This window comes from Thalassophryne amazonica, chromosome 8, assembly GCF_902500255.1.
Source record: "Thalassophryne amazonica chromosome 8, fThaAma1.1, whole genome shotgun sequence".
Taxonomy (NCBI): domain Eukaryota; kingdom Metazoa; phylum Chordata; class Actinopteri; order Batrachoidiformes; family Batrachoididae; genus Thalassophryne; species Thalassophryne amazonica.
Genome location: NC_047110.1, coordinates 28,757,872 through 28,776,749, shown reverse-complemented (window position 1 = coordinate 28,776,749; position 18,878 = coordinate 28,757,872). Strand labels below are relative to the sequence as shown.

Below are 18,878 nucleotides of genomic sequence, written 5' to 3'. Positions count from 1 at the left end.
TCTAAGGGTCATGGAGCCCTGGTATCTGGACTATCATAGGCCTCCATGATCATATTTCTCATATTATTATTATTTACATAAGTGCCATTTGTCATTGCTCCTCTGAATGTTTTTTGAAAAGCAACAGAACTAAATTTTAAAGCACAAATGTCTTTTTTTTCCTCATGATCTTATGGAAGTGTTTCACAGCTTTGACTGACACCCGTAAAGTTCCACACAGTCCTTTGGGGAAAATAAAGTCACGTTGTCTGGGAGGTGCAGGGTGGGTTTGGTCATATTAAGACGATTGGTTCAGCTCGATGCTGTTCACGGGGTAATCAGTCTGACAGCAGACAGTGTTCGGACTGCTCGACCTCCACGTCTCCTCTGGCAGAAATTTCTGTCAACTTTTGGGACTCAGTCTGAGGCAGCGCGTAAGAAGTCCAATCACAACCCCCTGCTATGTGTGTTTATTTAGGTTTTTTACCTCTGTGGCACCCTGCAGCCTCAGGTCCAGCAGTTGACCCTGCGGCCAACCACAGCTGAATGTGCGTGCCATGCAGACGTGCACCAGAAAATATGTCAAAGTAACTGGTTCTTTCAAGAAAGGAAAAAAAAAAGCTTTGTGTTGACCTGAAAATATCTTCAGTGAAGCTGAACTTGTTTTATCAACAAAAAAAAAAGAAAAAGAAAGAAAAAAGGACAGGGGCAATGTTTAAATTACAGGGGTTGTCAATATCAAACTAGAAGCACTCAGAGAGCGCAAACCTCCGCCAAGGCCATAGGGTCACTGACGTCACATGGAATACTCTTTGGCAAAGAGACTTATTCCACGTCATTTCATGCATCTACCGTCATGTTTCAGATTCAGTGATTAAACCCTTAGATCTTCAGCAGATGTATTTCTAAAGAGAAACTGCATGAACTACACAAGTTTTTTATTTTCTAATAAGTTTATTCAATGAAGAGAAACAAATGCTAAATTATTGTTGTGTCGTAACTTAATTTTTGTTCAGCCTTTGACCCGTCGTCATGACGTTAGATGCAAAAATGTTGAAATTGGTCCTATCCTGCAATGATAAAGAATCCTTAAAAAAATTACTGGATCCGGATCATGTTCCGGATCATTACCAAAATTTCATGACTTCTAAGTTAGGCCAAGATATACCCCTGGTAAAAATTTCATTGAAATCCGTGGAGGATTTTTTGAGTAATCCTGCTAACCAACCAACGAACAAACAAACGCAACCAAAAACATAACCTCCTTGGCGGAGGTAATAATGTGGTAAAATGTATCCTAAAAAAAGTCAGAGAAATAGTCCACTATTTCTACTATTAAGCTTTTTCTTATATCACATTCTAAAAGTCTGATTGTAATGCTTAATCTAACTTGGTATAAGACTGCAAGTACCTGACTAAATACATTAGTGTTGTTATAAAGCTACAAGACCATAAGTTACAGATTTATCTTGTGCAAATGCAACAAACTAAAGGTTTTGTCTGACATTAAATTTACATTTTTAATAAATTCAACTGAAACCTAAATATTTTCTAAATTAAAGATAATAATAATCACAGTAATCGTAAAAGGAGCCACAATAACAAAAATAGTAATATAAAATATATTACTATTACTATTTTAATAATATCTCAATATTTGCACTAGAAACAAAATACAATAACAGTAATAATTATAATAACAGGATACTACAAATAATAGTATAATATCTGACACTGCACTTTCACAGCAAATACATTTCAGTGTATAGGTTTACATCATGTGAAATATTATTTTGAGTTCCATATCATATCTACATTAAACATATCTATTTAAAATGCCATAAGACGGTGTCTAATTTCAGTTATAATTGTTTGGGATTTTAATATATTTATTTAACCAGTTATGTTATAGTACAGTGTTGTGATATTTTCTGTCCTTGACTGTGAATTTTCTGATTTAGGTTGCACATTTTATTTTAATGTTAGGTGTTTATAATATGTATTTAATGTATGATTTTTGTTTCTTTGTCATCTGGATTTGTAATGGTTTTATTTTAATTTTTAATGTCTGAATACTGCGTTATAAATGTTTATGTGTTATGTTATGTTGTGCTATCTGCTGTGGAGAATAAAAACCCTAACCTCAAACGTGAATTATTATTATTGTTATTATTATTGATAATGATAATAATAATAATAATAATGTTGACTGTTTTTTTAAACATCTAAATTTCTGGGATTTTTTTTATATAAATAATGAAGTATTTACGCAAAGACTATGGGACAGCCAGGCCCATTTTACAATAAGGACATAAATTATTGCGCACAGATGCAGTAAAAAAAAAAAAAAAAAAAAAAAGCATATTAAAGTGTCTGCATAAATGGAGCTGTTGTTCCGTACTTTCTCAAATGTACTTTTTTTGGTGTGTGTGTGTGTGTTTTTTTTTCCATAATTCAAATTTGACAATACATACTGATCTGCGCGGCCTTTGTGGAGCGGTGAGTGACAGCGTGTCGGTGCAGATCACCTGCGGATTTGCAAACATGCTGTAAATTAAAATGGTCGTGGGTCCGCAGAGCGCGCGTGCACTCGGGCCGTGGGAGGAGTTGGATGCAGTTTCCTCTTCAGACAGGGGGGGTGCTCCTTCTCTTTGGGGCTATAAAGACGTCGTGCTTCCGAGACACAGCAAATTAATCCATTATTTCATTACGGAGCGTCGGCGCGCATCGATTAGTTTGTGTTCGTCAGTGCGCAGATGATGATGGAGTACATGGAGGATAAGTTTGTCTTGAAAAGCCAGGCGATGAAGACCGGTGATTACTACATGGACCAAGTCATGGAGAGTTTGGACAGCGCGCAGTACTTCAACAAGTCCTCCCCGAAATGCGCGCAGGCCTTCGTGCTGCAGGGCGCAGAGCAGCGCACCTCACCGTGCGCGGACAATGGTGCGTAAAAGTGCTCACTGCAAGATCTGCGTGTGTCATAAAAAAAGGCAACGAATGTTTCCTATATTTAAAATGTGGCACGAACTGTTGACATGTGAAGTAATTTCATTTAAAATATTTGTCGGCTTTACACACAAAAGAAAAAAATGTGAAAGCCTGCTGTCATCACCATTTATTTCAAAATGGCAAAAGTTAAGATGGCAAGTTAATATTTTATGACGTACCGTTACGTTTAAAAATTTGTTTGTATCAAAGGGTAGAATCGAATAAATTGCTGCGTTTCTTCATTCCAGCCGCTTACGGAGTGCCAAAAGCGGACGACGAGTCTTTGCGCTCGGACCTCGGCAGGCCGATGGATAATTGTTGCAGTCTGAGGGCGTCTCCGGTCACGAGTGGACCAGAGAAAACGGATTTGGACGAAATGGGAGACAAGTGCGACAGTAACGTGTCCAGCAGCAAGAAGAGGAGACACCGGACCACGTTCACCAGCGCGCAGCTGGAGGAGCTGGAGAAAGTGTTCCAAAAAACGCACTATCCGGACGTGTATGTGCGGGAGCAGCTGGCCATGAGGACCGAGTTAACGGAGGCGAGAGTGCAGGTACCATCCGTTTTAACGTAAAACAAAACAAAACAAAAAAAACCCCTCCATAAAACCCGCTGTGCGTAAAGCTCATCGACCGGCGCGCCGCACCGCGCAGTGACGCGCCTGAATTCAGGCCTTTTAATTCCAAGTGCAGTCCGATTTCTTTATTTTATTTTATTTATTTTTTTGTGTGCGTAAAACTTAAATTTTCCCCTTTTATTTCCTGAACAGGTGTGGTTTCAAAACAGAAGAGCAAAGTGGAGGAAAAGAGAGCGCTACGGGCAGATCCAACAAGCCAAAAATCACTTTGCAGCCACCTACGATTTATCTGTTTTACCGAGGAACGACAGCTACACGCAGGTAAGATGCTCACAAAACAACATCACATCAAAATACACATTACATACAATATTAATATATGTCAGACGCCAATCAGGTTTTATTCACTAAACTGCAGCTTTAGTTCAGAATACAAAAACATACAAACGATCAAAAAACAAAATCAATATCGTGAGACAGCTCAGCGTGCACGCACTGCACACGCTCACAAATCAACTTAAGTACTGCGCCCAAATATTCCTGCACCAGATCGAAGGCAAACGTATTCTCTCAGTCAGAAATAATTGTGTGAAGCGCCTTGTTGTGAATTGGCACTAAATGAATTAAACTGAATTGATTTGTCTGCAAAATGAGCAAATTATCACATTTTCTGTCATCAAAACAAAATCTAAAAAATACTTTGATGTAATAATTTCAAAAATGCGCGCTTTATTGAAACTAAAAAAGTCTGTAATATGATTAAGTAAAAAATGAAACTGCAGCCCACAGCATAATGCTGTTTCTGAGGAATTTAACAAAGTTTTGCGATTTCCAAAGTCTCTGCTTTCCATCTTCTGACGTGTTAGTCCACCTTTTAGCTGTGTGAGAATTTATTATTTTGAGTTTGATGTTTTAAAACTCCCCCCCCCACACACACACACTTTCAGTTTAAACAGGAAAGTGTTTCATTTTCATTCATTTTCATCTTCATTTTCAAAGAAAGCTTTTTCTAAATCTATCTATCTATCTATCTATCTATCTATCTATCTATCTATCTATCTATCTATCTATCTATCTATCTATCTATCTATCTATCTATCTATCTATCTATCTATCTATCTATCTATCTATCTATCTATCTATCTATCTATCTATCTATCTATCTATCTATCTATCTATCTATCTATCTATCTATCTATCTATCTATCTATCTATCTATCTATCTATCTATCTATCTATCTATCTATCTATCTATCTATCTATCTATCTATCTATCTATCTATCTATCTATCTAATCATGCATTTATATGTACATTATTATAAGAATGAATTGTTTTGGCCTAAACTTGGATCTCTAAATAATCAGTAATAATAATAATAATAATAATAATAATAATAACAATAATAATAATAATAATAATAATAATAATAAGGAAGAAAGAAGAAAACCAATATTGCATTTAATAACACAGTTAAATGCAGAGCTTCATATAATTCCATTGTTCTTTAATCATTTCTTTAATCTATCTGAAATTAAAATTATATATTCAACCTCATTTGCACTTCCTCAATTTTAATATTTTATGTTTTCAAATCATTGCTTTGATTTAAGCAACAAAAAGAAAAAAAATCCATCCATTTTCTATCCCAGCTTACTCCAATTAAGGGTCACAGGGGTCTGGAGCCTATATCCCAGCTACCCAAAAAACTGATGCATTGGATGAACTCAATTCAATTATGTGCAGAGTTTCCATCTAATAAATATATGTAATTCCAACTAAACTAAATTCAATTATCTTGCATGGATGTGCTTTATTTGAGTTGGGGCTTCAAATATTTATTAGATGGAAATCCTGCACATAACTGAATTGAGTTCATCCAATGGGGCATGAGGCGGGGTACACCCTGGACAGGACGCCTGTCTGTCCCAGGGCCAAAACACCCCCCCCCTCCCCAACACACACACACACACACACACACACACACACACACACACACACACACCACACACACACACACACACACACACACACCACACACACACACACACACACACACACACACAAAACTATTTCTTTGGCAGTTGATCACAAGTTAACTAACATATCTTTTTAAACAGCTTGGTTCAAAACTTAAATTTCACAACAAGCAGAAACCTAATTTAGCAGAGGTACATTGACTCTGCAGTGTTAAATCAGTTCTATTTTGTTAAATCAGTTCTATTAGTGTTACACCAGCTCTATTGTAGCGTTAAATCAGTTCTTTTACAGTGTTACATCAGCTATATTATAGTGTTAAATCAGTTCTGTCAAGTGTTACATCAGATCTATTCTAGTGTTAAAAACAGTTCTATCACAGTGTTATGTTAGCTCGGTTAGAGTGTAAAATCAGTTCTATTACAGTGTTACGTCAGTTCTGCTATAGTGTTAAATCAGTTCTGTCAGTGTTATGTCAGCTCGGATAGAGTGTAAAATTAGTTTTATTACAGTGTTACGTCAGGTCTGTTATAGTGTTGAATCAGTTACATCACAGTGTTACATCAGGTCTATTATAGTGTTAAATCAGTTCTGTCAGTGTTATGTCAGCTCGGTTAGAGTGTAAAATTAGTTTTATTACAGTGTTACGTCAGGTCTGTTATAGTGTTGAATCAATTCTATCACAGCGTTATCTAAGCTCTGTTATAGTGTTATATCAGTTACATCACAGTGTTACATCAGGTCTATTATAGTGTTAAATCAGTTCTGTCACAATGTTACATCAGCTCTGTTGTACTGTTAAATTAGTTCTATCACAGTGTTACATTAGGTCTATTATAGATCTGTCACAGTGTTACATCAGCTCTGTTATAGTGTTAAATCAGTTCGATTACAGTATTACATCAGGTCTATTATAGTGTTAAATCAGTTCTGTCACAGTGTTACATCAGCTTGGTTAGAGTGTAAAATCAGTTCTATTACAGTGTTATGTTAGGTCTGCTATAGTGTTAAATCAGTTCTATCATAATGTTATGTCAGCTCAGTTAGAGTGTAAAAATCTTTTTATTACAGTGTTATGTCAGGTCTGTTATAGTGTTAAATCAGTTCTATCACAGTGTTATGTCAGCTCAGTTAGAGTGTAAAATCAGTTCTATTACAGTGTTACGTCAGGTCTGCTATAGTGTTAAATCAGTTCTGTCACAGAGTTACATCAGCTCTGTTAGAGTGTTAAATCAGTTCGATTACAGTATTACATCAGCTCTGTTATACTGTTAAATCAGTTCCATCACAGTGTTACATCAGCTCTCAGCGGGTTCATTTGTACTGTGATGGAGTTAATTTAACAGTCTTTGGAGTGGTACCATTTTTACTCTCTGCAGAGCTAGTTTAGCAGAGTTAAATTGACTCTGCAAACCAACTGATGGAGATATGCAGAGGTTATATCATCACCCCGTTTGCCTGCGTGGTAGATATTTCAGAAGGCTTGATTGTGGAGACATCAGTTGAATTTTACTTTTATCTTTTTTCTCTTTCAATTCGCTTTCTTTCAGATTGTAATTCATGGAGTTTTTGATGAATTCTAAAGTTTAGAATTCCAAATGTCTTGAGTATTTGGTGGAATTGTAAGTTAAAGATATATGGCCACTGAGGTTTTTAAGATTTAAGGCATAAAAAGAATGTTCACTGGCACCACTATAATTTTATTTATTGGCCTCTAAGTAGGAGATTCATAATATGACATTACCAATATGATCAAAATTTGCATTGTCTAGAAAAAAATAATAAAAAGTTTCCCTGAAGGGTAAATTTTCAAAAGAACAGACGACTTTGAACTACTGACGGCAGCAAAGGTTAAGACTGACAGTGATATCATAGATCACATAGGGGCTTCCGCAGACTTGTGCAAAGCATTGTGGGAAGAACATGGTGGCAACTAATCAGAGTAAAGTGATACAATGACGTATGCTAGGTCGTCTCGCTCTGGCACGTCCTCCAACATTGCGGAAAATGCTCCAAAACTCTGGCATTTGTATGTAAAAATAAGATGTTTCTCATATATCATGTAAAAGCAAAGTGAGTAATAAACACTTCTAAAATGTTTTTGTAACCTGAAAACACCTCTGGAGTGATTTACAAGACATTTCACAGATGTCAGCATCACACATCGCATCAAGGTAACTTCTGTTTTTTTGAAAAGCTCATGCATGCACACATGCATGCCTGCAGATGGCGCTAAAAGAAAAGAAAGTATTCCTTATGGAATTCCCCCGTTCAAGATGTTTAAAAAATAAACTGTTATTATACTGTTGGGATTTCAGGAGAAACTAAATTTTGTCAATTTAGTTTTTCTTTGGAATAAATCCAACCACTGGGGGGGATAGATCTTGTTGTTACATACGGTGTGCGTGATGAGCAAGTGAAACTCTGTCCACATGTTCTTAAGAATCTAGATCTGTTGAAGTAAAATATAACAGGGATAATATTAATAATGTTTACAAAAAGTATACAAAAACACTCCAACCTGTTTTATTCCACTTCAAATTTCCAGCTGAGGCTGAGGAATCCCAGCGGGCTCTCTGTGGTTTACGTAGGTGGGGATTGTAACCTTAATGTGTAGTTTGATGCAAAAGGTCAACACCCAAATAAATGAACTTTGCCTAAATTAAAAATGCTGTAGCTTTTAGAAAGTCTCCACCTGCAGTGATGGTGATTCACCCGTTCATACCGTGATGTTATTTGAGTAATTTTTGGAGGAGTAAGTGTGCAATGCACTTGTGCATCAAGCACGCACATGTTTCTAACTCTTCTGCACCATAACCCTCACCCTTGGTTTTGCATGAAGATTCCCTTCAGATAAAATCTGTGCACAGTGATTAGACCCTCTGAGGTGTCACAGCTGAATTAATGACCAGATATCAGATTTCAAGTTGGCTGAACATTTATCTGGCGGGATGGACAAAGGTCAGACACAAGATGAGGTGAGAGGAAATACACGTCTGTCAGTTTGTCTCTCGATTTCTTTTAGGTGTTTCCTCTCACTGTCGCACTTTCAAAACGTGGCTCCTTGTGTTTGTGAGAGTGAAGTATGCAGGCGACAGTTCGCTGAATGGAAACAATGTGTTTTAGAGAAAGGAGATGTAGAGTTGACGCTCAGGAACAGAAATCACTGTCCGTTTGTGATGTTTGGACATCAGCAGCTCTTCCGGCTGATAGAGATTATCATCATTCACAGGAAGGACGTCTCTCTGCTGTTGGTTTTATGGAATGATCTTGGATGTGGGTCTACAGGATTTTCTGTCTTCTGCTGTGTTTGTTTCCCACTGGGCACAGTGGTGTTGCATCAACATGTTTTTCGTTGGTTGTATTACATTTTGACATCAATCAGGGTGATATCGTCATTGATCCTATGCGTCTGATGCCGATGGAAAAGTGCTATATAAATGCAGTCCATTTCCATTTACCTTTTATCCTAGCTCATGATGATGTAACAGCGTCAGAATACGACATTAATACAACGCTGAAATGTGGTTAAGTTCCTGACCTATAATTTGATGTAGTCATAATTGGTCAGAAAAGCAGCGGGAAGTGTATTTATTTATTTACACAAAGCAACAGATGTGTTACATTTATTATAATAAGATGATTATTACTGTATTTTCTGGCATATAAGAATACATTACTAGTTTAGGAGGCCCTTCAATGTATACTCCAGTGTGACTTATTTACAGAAAAATAATGCATTTGTTAATAATAATAATAATAATAATAATTATTATTATTATTATTACTATTATTACTATTATTATTGATAGAGTGCTTTCCCAGGAATCAAAACATTAAACAAAATAAACTCTAATACTAAAAAAATGAATGCCAGTAGTAAAAGTACATTTCAAAAATGTACAAAAATCCCAAATTTAAAGAGCTGATAATATAGAAAAAAGGTACAATTTATACTCTGGTGGACTTTTACTCTTGTGTGACTTATATATGTTTTTTTTTCCCATTCAAGAAGATTTTTTCTCTGCTGCCATGAAATAATCGAATTAGAATAGAATGTCCTTTATTCTCATTATACAAAATGTACAACGAGACTGGAGAAAGCTTCTCTTTTTTTCAGTGCAAACGGATAAGGTGAAAAAAAAGTACAGATAGTTATAAGTATAAAATCCTAGAGAGCGCAATGAAAATCTCTATGTACAAATATAAGATAAGAGCAAGCTGAAATTTCTGACATCTGCCAAGGGTTGACGAGGAGTCAAAATAACAGATATGTGATTCACATCATGACCTGGACTTTACCTGAATCCGAATTCTACAATACATTGCAATAAATGGATACTGATCCAGAATGGTCCGACTGATCAAGATATTGCAGTCTGATATTTAATTCCCAACCTGAAACAAACAGTGTATTACTGATCTTGGTTTTACATCGTGATGTCATATCCTTGAAGTAGTTTTAATGTAATTCTTGAAATGTTTCCAAAGTGAAATCCTGATCCAGAATTTGGATCCAGATCACCTCCACAATTTAATGGAGACTTCCAATGCTTAACACCAATGCGTGGTGAAAATATGGTGAAAATCTGTTAAGTAGCTTTGATGTAATCCTCAAAAACCAATAAAGTGAAGTGCACAAATTGAAATCCTGATTCAGAATCTGGATCTGGATCACCTTCAAAATTCAGTGGAGTCTTCCATGGCCTAATATCTATCTGTGGTGCAAATTTCATCAAAATCCATATTTGACATAATCCTGCTGCTAAGAGACAGACAGACAAATAAATAAACTAGAAGCACTCGGAGAGCGCACACCTCCGCCAAGGCCATAGGGTCACTGATGTCACGTGGAATACCCTTTGGCAACGAGACTTATTCCACGTCGTTTCACGCATCTACCGTCATGTTTCAGATTCAGTGGTTAACCCTCTGGGGTCCGAGGGCATTTTTTGTACAGTTCACTCGCCTGGCATAAATGTTTTATTATTGCTATTAACAGCTCTCCCTGCATCCCACAATCAAGTTTTATGTCTCTTTTTTTCAGGACAACCTGTACTTTCAAAATATATATGCTATAGTTACGTTTTATAAGTGTAATAAAGGTTTACAATCAGAAATAAGAAAGGAAAAAGTAAAGCGGCAATAATTTTCCACACACATTTCTTCAAACACATAGCAAACTATAATAAACTAGTAACACATCACTCCTAAAAACAATCTTTGGTGTGTCACGTGAGGTGCATCTGCCCTACGATTGGATTTTGGAAAACCATGTGACAGTGAACCAATTCCGATTGGACACTCACATTATGCACGTCATCACAAGGCGTCTATGAAGAGTACAAAGATGGTGGACAGTGGCTTGAAAGTCCGTGGAGTTAACTTTTCAGCAAAAAATAAAAAGTAAGTTTCTATCTCATATCATTAAAAAGTTATTTGTAATTTAGTAAAGCTTGGTCTCAGCCGTCGTATACGACGGCGTTGGCCCCAGAGGGTTAAACACTTAGATCTTCAGTAAATGTATTTATAAAGAGAAACTGCATGAACTACACAAGTTTTTTTTTAAATTTTCTAATAACAAGTTTATTCAGTGAGGAGAAACAAATGCTAAATTATTGTTGTGTCGTAACTTAATTTTTGTTCAGCCTTTGTGACCCGTCTTCATGGAGTTAGATGCAAAAATGTTGAAATTGGCCCTATCCTGCAATGATAAAGAATCCTTAAAAAATTATTGGATCCGGATCGTGTTCCAGATCATTACCAAAATTTTATCACTTCTAAGTTAGGCCAAGATACACCTCTGGTATAAATTTCATTGAAATCCATTAAGGATTTTTTTTTTGAGTAATCCTGCTAACAAACCAACCAACCAACAAACAAATGGATGCGACCGAAAACATAACCTCCTTGGCGGAGGTAATAAACGCCAATGATTTTATTACATCCTTGGTGGACATAAATATAAAAATATAAAATGATTGTATTGCACGAGATGAATAAATATTGGGGTAGTAAGGGGGCCATTGAAATAGACTCCATGCGTCCATGCGTGTGTCCATCTGTCAATGTGTGTGTAACTTTTTGAGAACCCTAGATTTCCCAGTTGCCCCTTTCTGAGACATTACTTACCTGTATCATATTATAAATATAAAGAAATGTGACGTCTACGCATATGACTTTGGCACAGCCAAAGACAACAGCCAAAAAAGACACCCACCGTCTCACCCCACAATAGCACTTTTCTCTCCAAATATCGATTCTAGAGCTTACGTTTACATTGAACACCTACAGCAAATTATGTATCCTGACTCCTGTTAGCACACTACAGTTGACCTTGAACCTCAGGGTCAAGGTCAAACATGCGAATAGTAAAAAAAAAAAAAACCCAAAACAAAAACTTTTTGGGAATATTTTGCCTTGTCAGAACCACATTTCTTTTCTAAAGCCTAAATTTGCATTGAACACCTATAACAAATCATTCATCCCAGCAACCTTGAGCCAATTGCATTTGACCTTGGACCTTAAAGTCACACATGCTAATTAATGGAAAATTGCTTTGCCACCTGCAAATTTCAGTTGTAACTTTTTTTGTGAAATGCTGCAAAATGTCTGTCAATAAATGTAAAATATGTAGCTACATTTCATCACTGAAACCAAATAATTTCTTTTACTTGTTACCTGGACTTCATATCACATTTGTAGACTAATCAGTGCCGTGCACCCAGAAATAAAAAAGGGATTTTTAAATTGATAATTAACTGTCTGCAATTAAACTGAGAAAAAAAGGTGATATTATTTGTTTTTTTGTTAGAAATATATATTTGTTTTATAGATATTTAATATATAGATATTTCAAATAAATTTATTATTATTTTTTTCTTGTTGACCCACTCCACAAAAAAAGAAAACTCAATAAAATGTATACTCATTTATACATATTGTATTTTGTGTCAGACTTTTCCATAATACTGCATTTTCAGAGCGTGTCTCACATTAGATCTAAAAGTCCTGATTTTTGCGCCAGCTTTGTCATTGACGCGCAGTCGCAGATGCGCAGAATTTTGAGAAGCTGCTCATAAATAAGTAAATAAATAAATAAATAAATATGTTTTTAAAATCAGACTTTTGAGGGACTTTTGCAAAAATTGCAGCCTTTTTCCTCATTTGCTGACTCATCACTCCCTCAAGAAATCTGAAAAATTGTGAAATGTATACACACTGAACCAAACCCATGCGTCTGTTGTGTCTCACAAGAATACATATATAAAAAGAGTTTTATTCCTGCAACTATTATACTGAGGAATAAGTCATAATTTTTTATTCTTTTTTTGCACAGGTAGTTTTTAGTATTTATTGCTATTTTATTTGCTTTTTTATTTGCTTATTGCTGTTTTTGCAAATTAGTGTACTGCTTTTAGATTTTACTGTTTTATTTGAGTAGTACATAGACCTGTAAGAAGTTTTTAATTTTACTATGATCTTGTCAAGTTTTCTTCATGTGTGCCTCTGGGTTTTTCTCATATGTATGCATGAGGACTCTACTGCAAAACAAAATAGACCTCTGGGTACCAATAAAGTAACTTGAACTTGAACTTGGTACTTGACCGTTGACGATCACCTTTTTAAACAGCTGGGGGATAACATTTTTCTGTCATAGCAGCCCCGAGAGCAATGCAAGCTCTCAGAAAAATGTTCCAAAAAGCAGTCTTTAATGATGTGTCATATTGAAGGACGTAAATTGGTGGGTTTGTGAATCGGACACAGTTTTGTTCCAGTAGCCACCCACTGTGGTTTATTTTAAGTGTACATCCACCACTGAAGTTGACTTTTCAGTCATATCTGTTTGTTTGTTTGTCACCAGGATCACTCACCCTTTTTCATGATGCTTGGTGAAGGGGCAGAGCATGGACCAAAAAAACAAAAAAAAAAAACAAAACAAAAAAACAAACAACTGTTAGATTTGGGGATGGATCTAGAATCATGGGTGGATCCAGGATTTTATTGAAATTATTTTTTATTATAGTTTGGTCAGTATTGTGAGATAAGATGTTTTTCTGTTTTCATCAGCTTCTCGTGAAAGGTAGGGATGGTGGCCAAGTGGTTGGTGCGCTTGGTTTCAGTGGTTCAAACCCCACCCCTGCCACATTTCACCATGTAATGTGGACCTGTGTCAGGGAGGGCACTTGTGCCAATTCAACATGCAGATCCACCTCAGATTTGCTGTGGTGACCCCGAGTAAAAAACAGTGGAGCAGCTGAAGGGACTTGCTATCACTTTGTCATGAAATCAAAACCGATAGAAGATGGAAAAATCAGTGAACATACTCAGTGACTTGGAAATGTTCTTGACTCCTTTCCCTGAAGTGTAAGTTATCAAGTCAACAATCCAGTCTGCAGACTAACAATTTGGATATTATGTAAGTCATGAGGTCATCCTGTGCAGAATCTGGCCCAGAGACGGGCGGGGGATTTGTTGTTCACCACTTCTCCTTGAATGTGTCCTCTGTCCCTCAGCTGATTTAAGTTTGCCCGTCCTGATCCGTCACCTTTGTCCTTCAACAGATCCCCAACAACCTGTGGCCCAGTCCAACTCCTGGCGGCTCCGTGGTGTCCTCCTGCATGCTGCCACGAGCCTCCCCTCCCTGCGTCTCCTCATACTCGCACTCCCCCCGTCAGGCAGCTGCAGCTGACCACGGTTACTTCTCCAATCAGCAGAATCAATTCAGCCACATCTCCCTCAACAACTTCTTCAGCACCGACTCCCTCCTCACACCGGCTGCCAACGGACACCCCGCCTTTGAGACCAAGCCCGAGTTTGAGCGGCGCTCATCCAGCATCGCAGTGCTGCGCATGAAAGCCAAGGAGCACACAGCCAACATCTCCTGGACCATGTGATGGGGTTGAAAGGAAGCTGGATTTCACCTGTGGTTCAGGTTTAGCTACATTTTGTGTTGCATTGCAGAATAAATGTCATTTGACAGCTGGTAATTGGTCCAGAGTGGGACAACTCTCATGTTTCATATCAAAGTCTGAAGTGACACAGTGTGAGAAAAGGAGGCAGAAACACTAAAGGCTCCGGTGGAACCCAGTCCTGATCTGGGTCCATGTGGAGGGGTCTTAATCCACTAAAAGCTTTACTACTCTTCTTTTCAGCATCCTCTCTTGTAGCTCGGCACTGAAGAGCAGGAAGACGGAGACAAAGACTGTGCACTCTGAGATGAAGAGTGCAAGTTCAGGCAGAAGAGGCATGTTTCAAACTGTTTCAAAGTTTATCTGCTGAACGCATAATAAATGAGCGCCACCTGTTTCCAGTATGTTTGCACTTCTTTTTTCATGCCTTCATCTAGTGCCACCAGCCTCAGCTATCACACGTACAGCTTCTACGTAGTACATGTTCAGCGCTCAACTTTTGAAAATCTCAAGCTACACAATTCAAATTCCTCATGTTTAAACGTCATGCAAACATCAACAAGCTGTCACATCTGAAAGTTGTAATTTTATTAGAATTTTTTTTTTTTTGTCTATTGTTTTGAAGGACAAAGATTGCAGTGCAACCACAGTTGCTTTTAATTTTTCTCCAAATTGCTGATGTTGAAGTAAGTCTTAAATAGGCCCTGAGGCCCGTTGGTGCTGGTGCTTATTTCCCGATACCATAGTGTCAAGCAGATGAGAGTCTAAGATTCCCCTTGGACAGGACACCAGTTGAATGCAAGTTACTTCCCCAGCCAATGTCTGTACCCATTTTCAGCAGGGTGGAGTGGGACAATGTAGAGGCACATAGGCAGGCAGTATGTGCAGGATTCAAACCCCAGTCTACATATTGATAGGCCAGGAGCTCGTTTTCCGCTCATATACCTGTGTTTTGTTGATGGATGTTGAAGGGTCTTTGGTAAAATTACAGTGTTGTTAAAGATATTACTCCTGGTTTTGACCTATTTTCAATTTACAATAAACATAACTAATAATCAATAACTTCAGTCATGCAGTCACATTCCATCTGAAATCACCCAGTTTTGAAAAAAAAAAAAAAATCCCTCAGCTTTATTCTATCAATTTTATATGTTAATCACTTTCCAAAGTTAGGGTAAAACACCAAATATTAGGTCTGTATCTTGAAAACCTTTGAAGTTACAGCCTTTGGAAATTTTTGTGAATTTTTCACATATGAAAACTGTGTTTTCTACCAACTTTGCACATTAATAATATGCTTCCTATATGGCTCACAGCTTTGAAACTGCTAATACCAGGCTAACCTTTTGTGTAGAGTTGGGAAATTGTGGCAGTTTTGGTGTATCTAGTGTGATCTGCCTTCCACAAAGGCCTCAAAATGGTAGAAAACCTTAAATTGTACATGTCGTTTGTGTCTGATTAGTTCAAAATCAATGAAATATACCAGTTATTGCTATAGAACTTTTTGTATGATGGTTTGTGATATAATGGAACATATCTACACTTTTAAATGATATATTAGGTTGTTTTAGCAACATTTATAGTTGTTGAAAAAATGATAATTTTTTAACAAAACTGCCAACATTTCCAAACTCTACACCAACAGTTAACCTGGCAAGAGCAGTTTCAAAGCTGTGATACATATAGGGAGCTCATTATTAATGTGCAAAGTTGGTAGAAAACACGTTTTCACAATATGTAGAAAATTCACAAAAATTTCCAAAGGCTGTAACTTCAAATGTTTGCAAGATACAGACCTAATATTTGGCATTTCACCATAACTTGGTAATAGGAATAACATATCAAACAGACAGAACAGAACTGAGGGATGACCTGGGAGCCTCTGGGTGACTTGAGATGGAATGAGCCGTTAATAATTCATTTGTAGCTATTCCAACAAATCAAACAGTACTAATATTGATTTAGATTATTACCTTGACTGACACAGGAGGCTGGAGGTTATGTGAACTCTCCTGTCTGCCAGAGGCGTGAACTCTTACTATTCTCTTGCTCGATCTAATCACTATGTACATGTGTATTTTAGCAAGATGTCTTTAATGCCTGATGCAATTTTTATTAAACCTGGCAGGTACATTGTGCCTGTGAATGAGAAAAACTGATTTGATTTCAGTTTGGATTTGTCACCGATCAAGGCCAGATGTCAAGGTCAGATTTCGAGCCTCATGCCAGTGCAGAGAAAAACTGCTAATTTTGTTGAAATGAATTGAGATTTATTTTTTAAAAACTTTACAGTTTGAAAACCTATGTCACTTTTCTGTGCATGCCTGGGGCCTCATTTATAACTGTTGCACATGCACAAAAAGGTACCTAAACCATTTTAATGCATACGTTGTGAACTACAAAAGCAGATGGTAGAATGTTCACATATGCAGACAAACTAGAATGTTCACATATGCAGACAAACTGTGACCCATGCATACAAACATTTGGAGAGGGTTAAAATGTGAGTGGCAGCATGACACAGTATATGATGCCATGGGAGTGAGTCATAACTTGTATGTTAAGTTCCACTTAATGACATACATCACATACACATCATAAAAAATTGTATTTGTGATAGCCATAATTCTTCCAGAGTAGTTGTTCAACTGGTAAATATACAAACCACTCAGGTCTTACTTCACATTAGCTGTTTAATATTTCATTAATGCTGTTGTCTTGCAACACAGCTGCTGAAATATAAATGTATTAGTAGTGGACATGACTGGATTATTACCATCATTTGGACAAAAGGATGTGAAGTCCTGCCTGATACACTGGCATGAAACAAATCATTCTCATCTTGCAATATTTTATTAAAAATGGGGCCACATTATTTTCACCAAAAATCAAGACAACAGCTTGGTGATGTCACAGTCATGCAAAGGATTCCGGGACAACTGTAATGATAAATAATTGTCCAGTTACTGTTATCTGGAAAGTTTCATTCTGGTTCTTGTGATAGGATTTTTAAGGCTTCTTAAAGTTTCTTAAAGATTGTTAGTTATATAAGTGACTGTGATATCACAGTGTTTCCACTCATTGCATTTACTTTTTTTTTCATTTTGTTTTAATCATCCTTCTGCTGTGATTGCACACATGCATGTCTGATTCATGTCTTTTTTCCTGCTCTGCATCTTGGGAAAGAGTGTGTTTCAAGCTTCATGTGTATATTTTTGAATATTCATGAGGTGTTGACAAATTGGTGGCAGCACGGTGGATTAGTGGTTAGCACTGCTACCTCACATTGAGAAGGTTATGGGATCAATTCCCACCTGTGGAGTTTGCATGTTCTTCCCTGTGTTTGCATGGGTTTGGCTTCCTCCCACATCCAAAAACATGCAGGTTAAGTGGATTGGAAACTTTTAAATTGCTTGTAGGTGTGCGTGCAGGTGTGAATGTGTTTGTTTTGTCTATATGTGGTCTTGTGACAGACTGATGTCTGGTCCAGGGTGCACCCCGTGTCATGCCCTGTGGCTGCTGGGATAGGCTGCAGCATCCCAGATAAGCAGTTGAAGACAAGTGTGTGTTGTGAACTGGCCATTTTTGGTTGAATGTGTGTCTGTAGAGGGCAGGATATGAGGCACATCAACATGTACACAGTTGAAATTAGTGGGTGATTTATAAAGATGACTTGCTTGCATGTTTTTGTATAAACAGATTTATTAGTCTACTTTTGTTTGTATGCCACTTTTGCCTTTTGTTTGTACGTACACATTTCGTGTGAATTCTACGCAATGGTTTATCAATGAGGCGCACGTTACTTTGAAATGTGGGTGTGGTGTCACTGTACGATCACAGCACTGTTGATCTTGTGCTTTATGATTACTCAAAAAGTGTCATTTCAATTTTGGTAAAATTTAGTGGAGGAAATGGTTCTTGAATCAGAGCAGGATGATTTTAGCAGATCCAAATCTGACAAGAAAAAAATAATCTTTTGATATCCTTTCCAGTATTTAAAGAAGCACCATTATGACATCAAAACACGCACACGCATGCACACACACACACACACACACATGATGCACAAAGCACATAGAAGTGTATTTGGTACTTTTTAACAGCTGGATGCCCAGCAGGTGGTGCTCCAAGAGCCCGAGCACTTAGAGCACCTCATTCCCCCAGCCAATCAACACCCAGTGTTGAGGAGCAGCAGAGTGTGTGAAATGTCCACTAACGGGATCCTCTTCTACTGTAGATGTACATCAGAGCTCCACTTTTCCTTCAGAGGATTTTGGCCAGCTGTTTTGGGTATCACGCAGTACAGCGTCTGAGCCATCGTCAAGGAATTCATTAAGTGGTATGACTTCACTCCATCCTGGTCCAAGAAAGTGTGGTGGTGCCAGAGTCTAATCCAGTCCCATCTGCCTCTGTAACAGCCATTGTTTTTGTGCTTCATTCTCC

At 37.4% G+C, this 18,878-nt stretch overlaps 1 protein-coding gene across 1 annotated transcript; it reads left to right on the top strand.

Annotated features, from left to right (window-relative positions):
- Positions 1-2,646: 2,646 nt before the first annotated feature.
- Positions 2,647-14,729, top strand: alx1 (ALX homeobox 1). Its single transcript, XM_034175909.1, has 4 exons — positions 2,647-2,925; positions 3,219-3,523; positions 3,740-3,868; positions 14,088-14,729. Exons 1-4 carry the CDS (start codon positions 2,736-2,738, stop codon positions 14,418-14,420), a joined length of 957 nt encoding a protein of 318 aa, XP_034031800.1. The 5' UTR covers positions 2,647-2,735; the 3' UTR covers positions 14,421-14,729.
- The last annotated feature ends 4,149 nt before the right edge of the window (positions 14,730-18,878 follow it).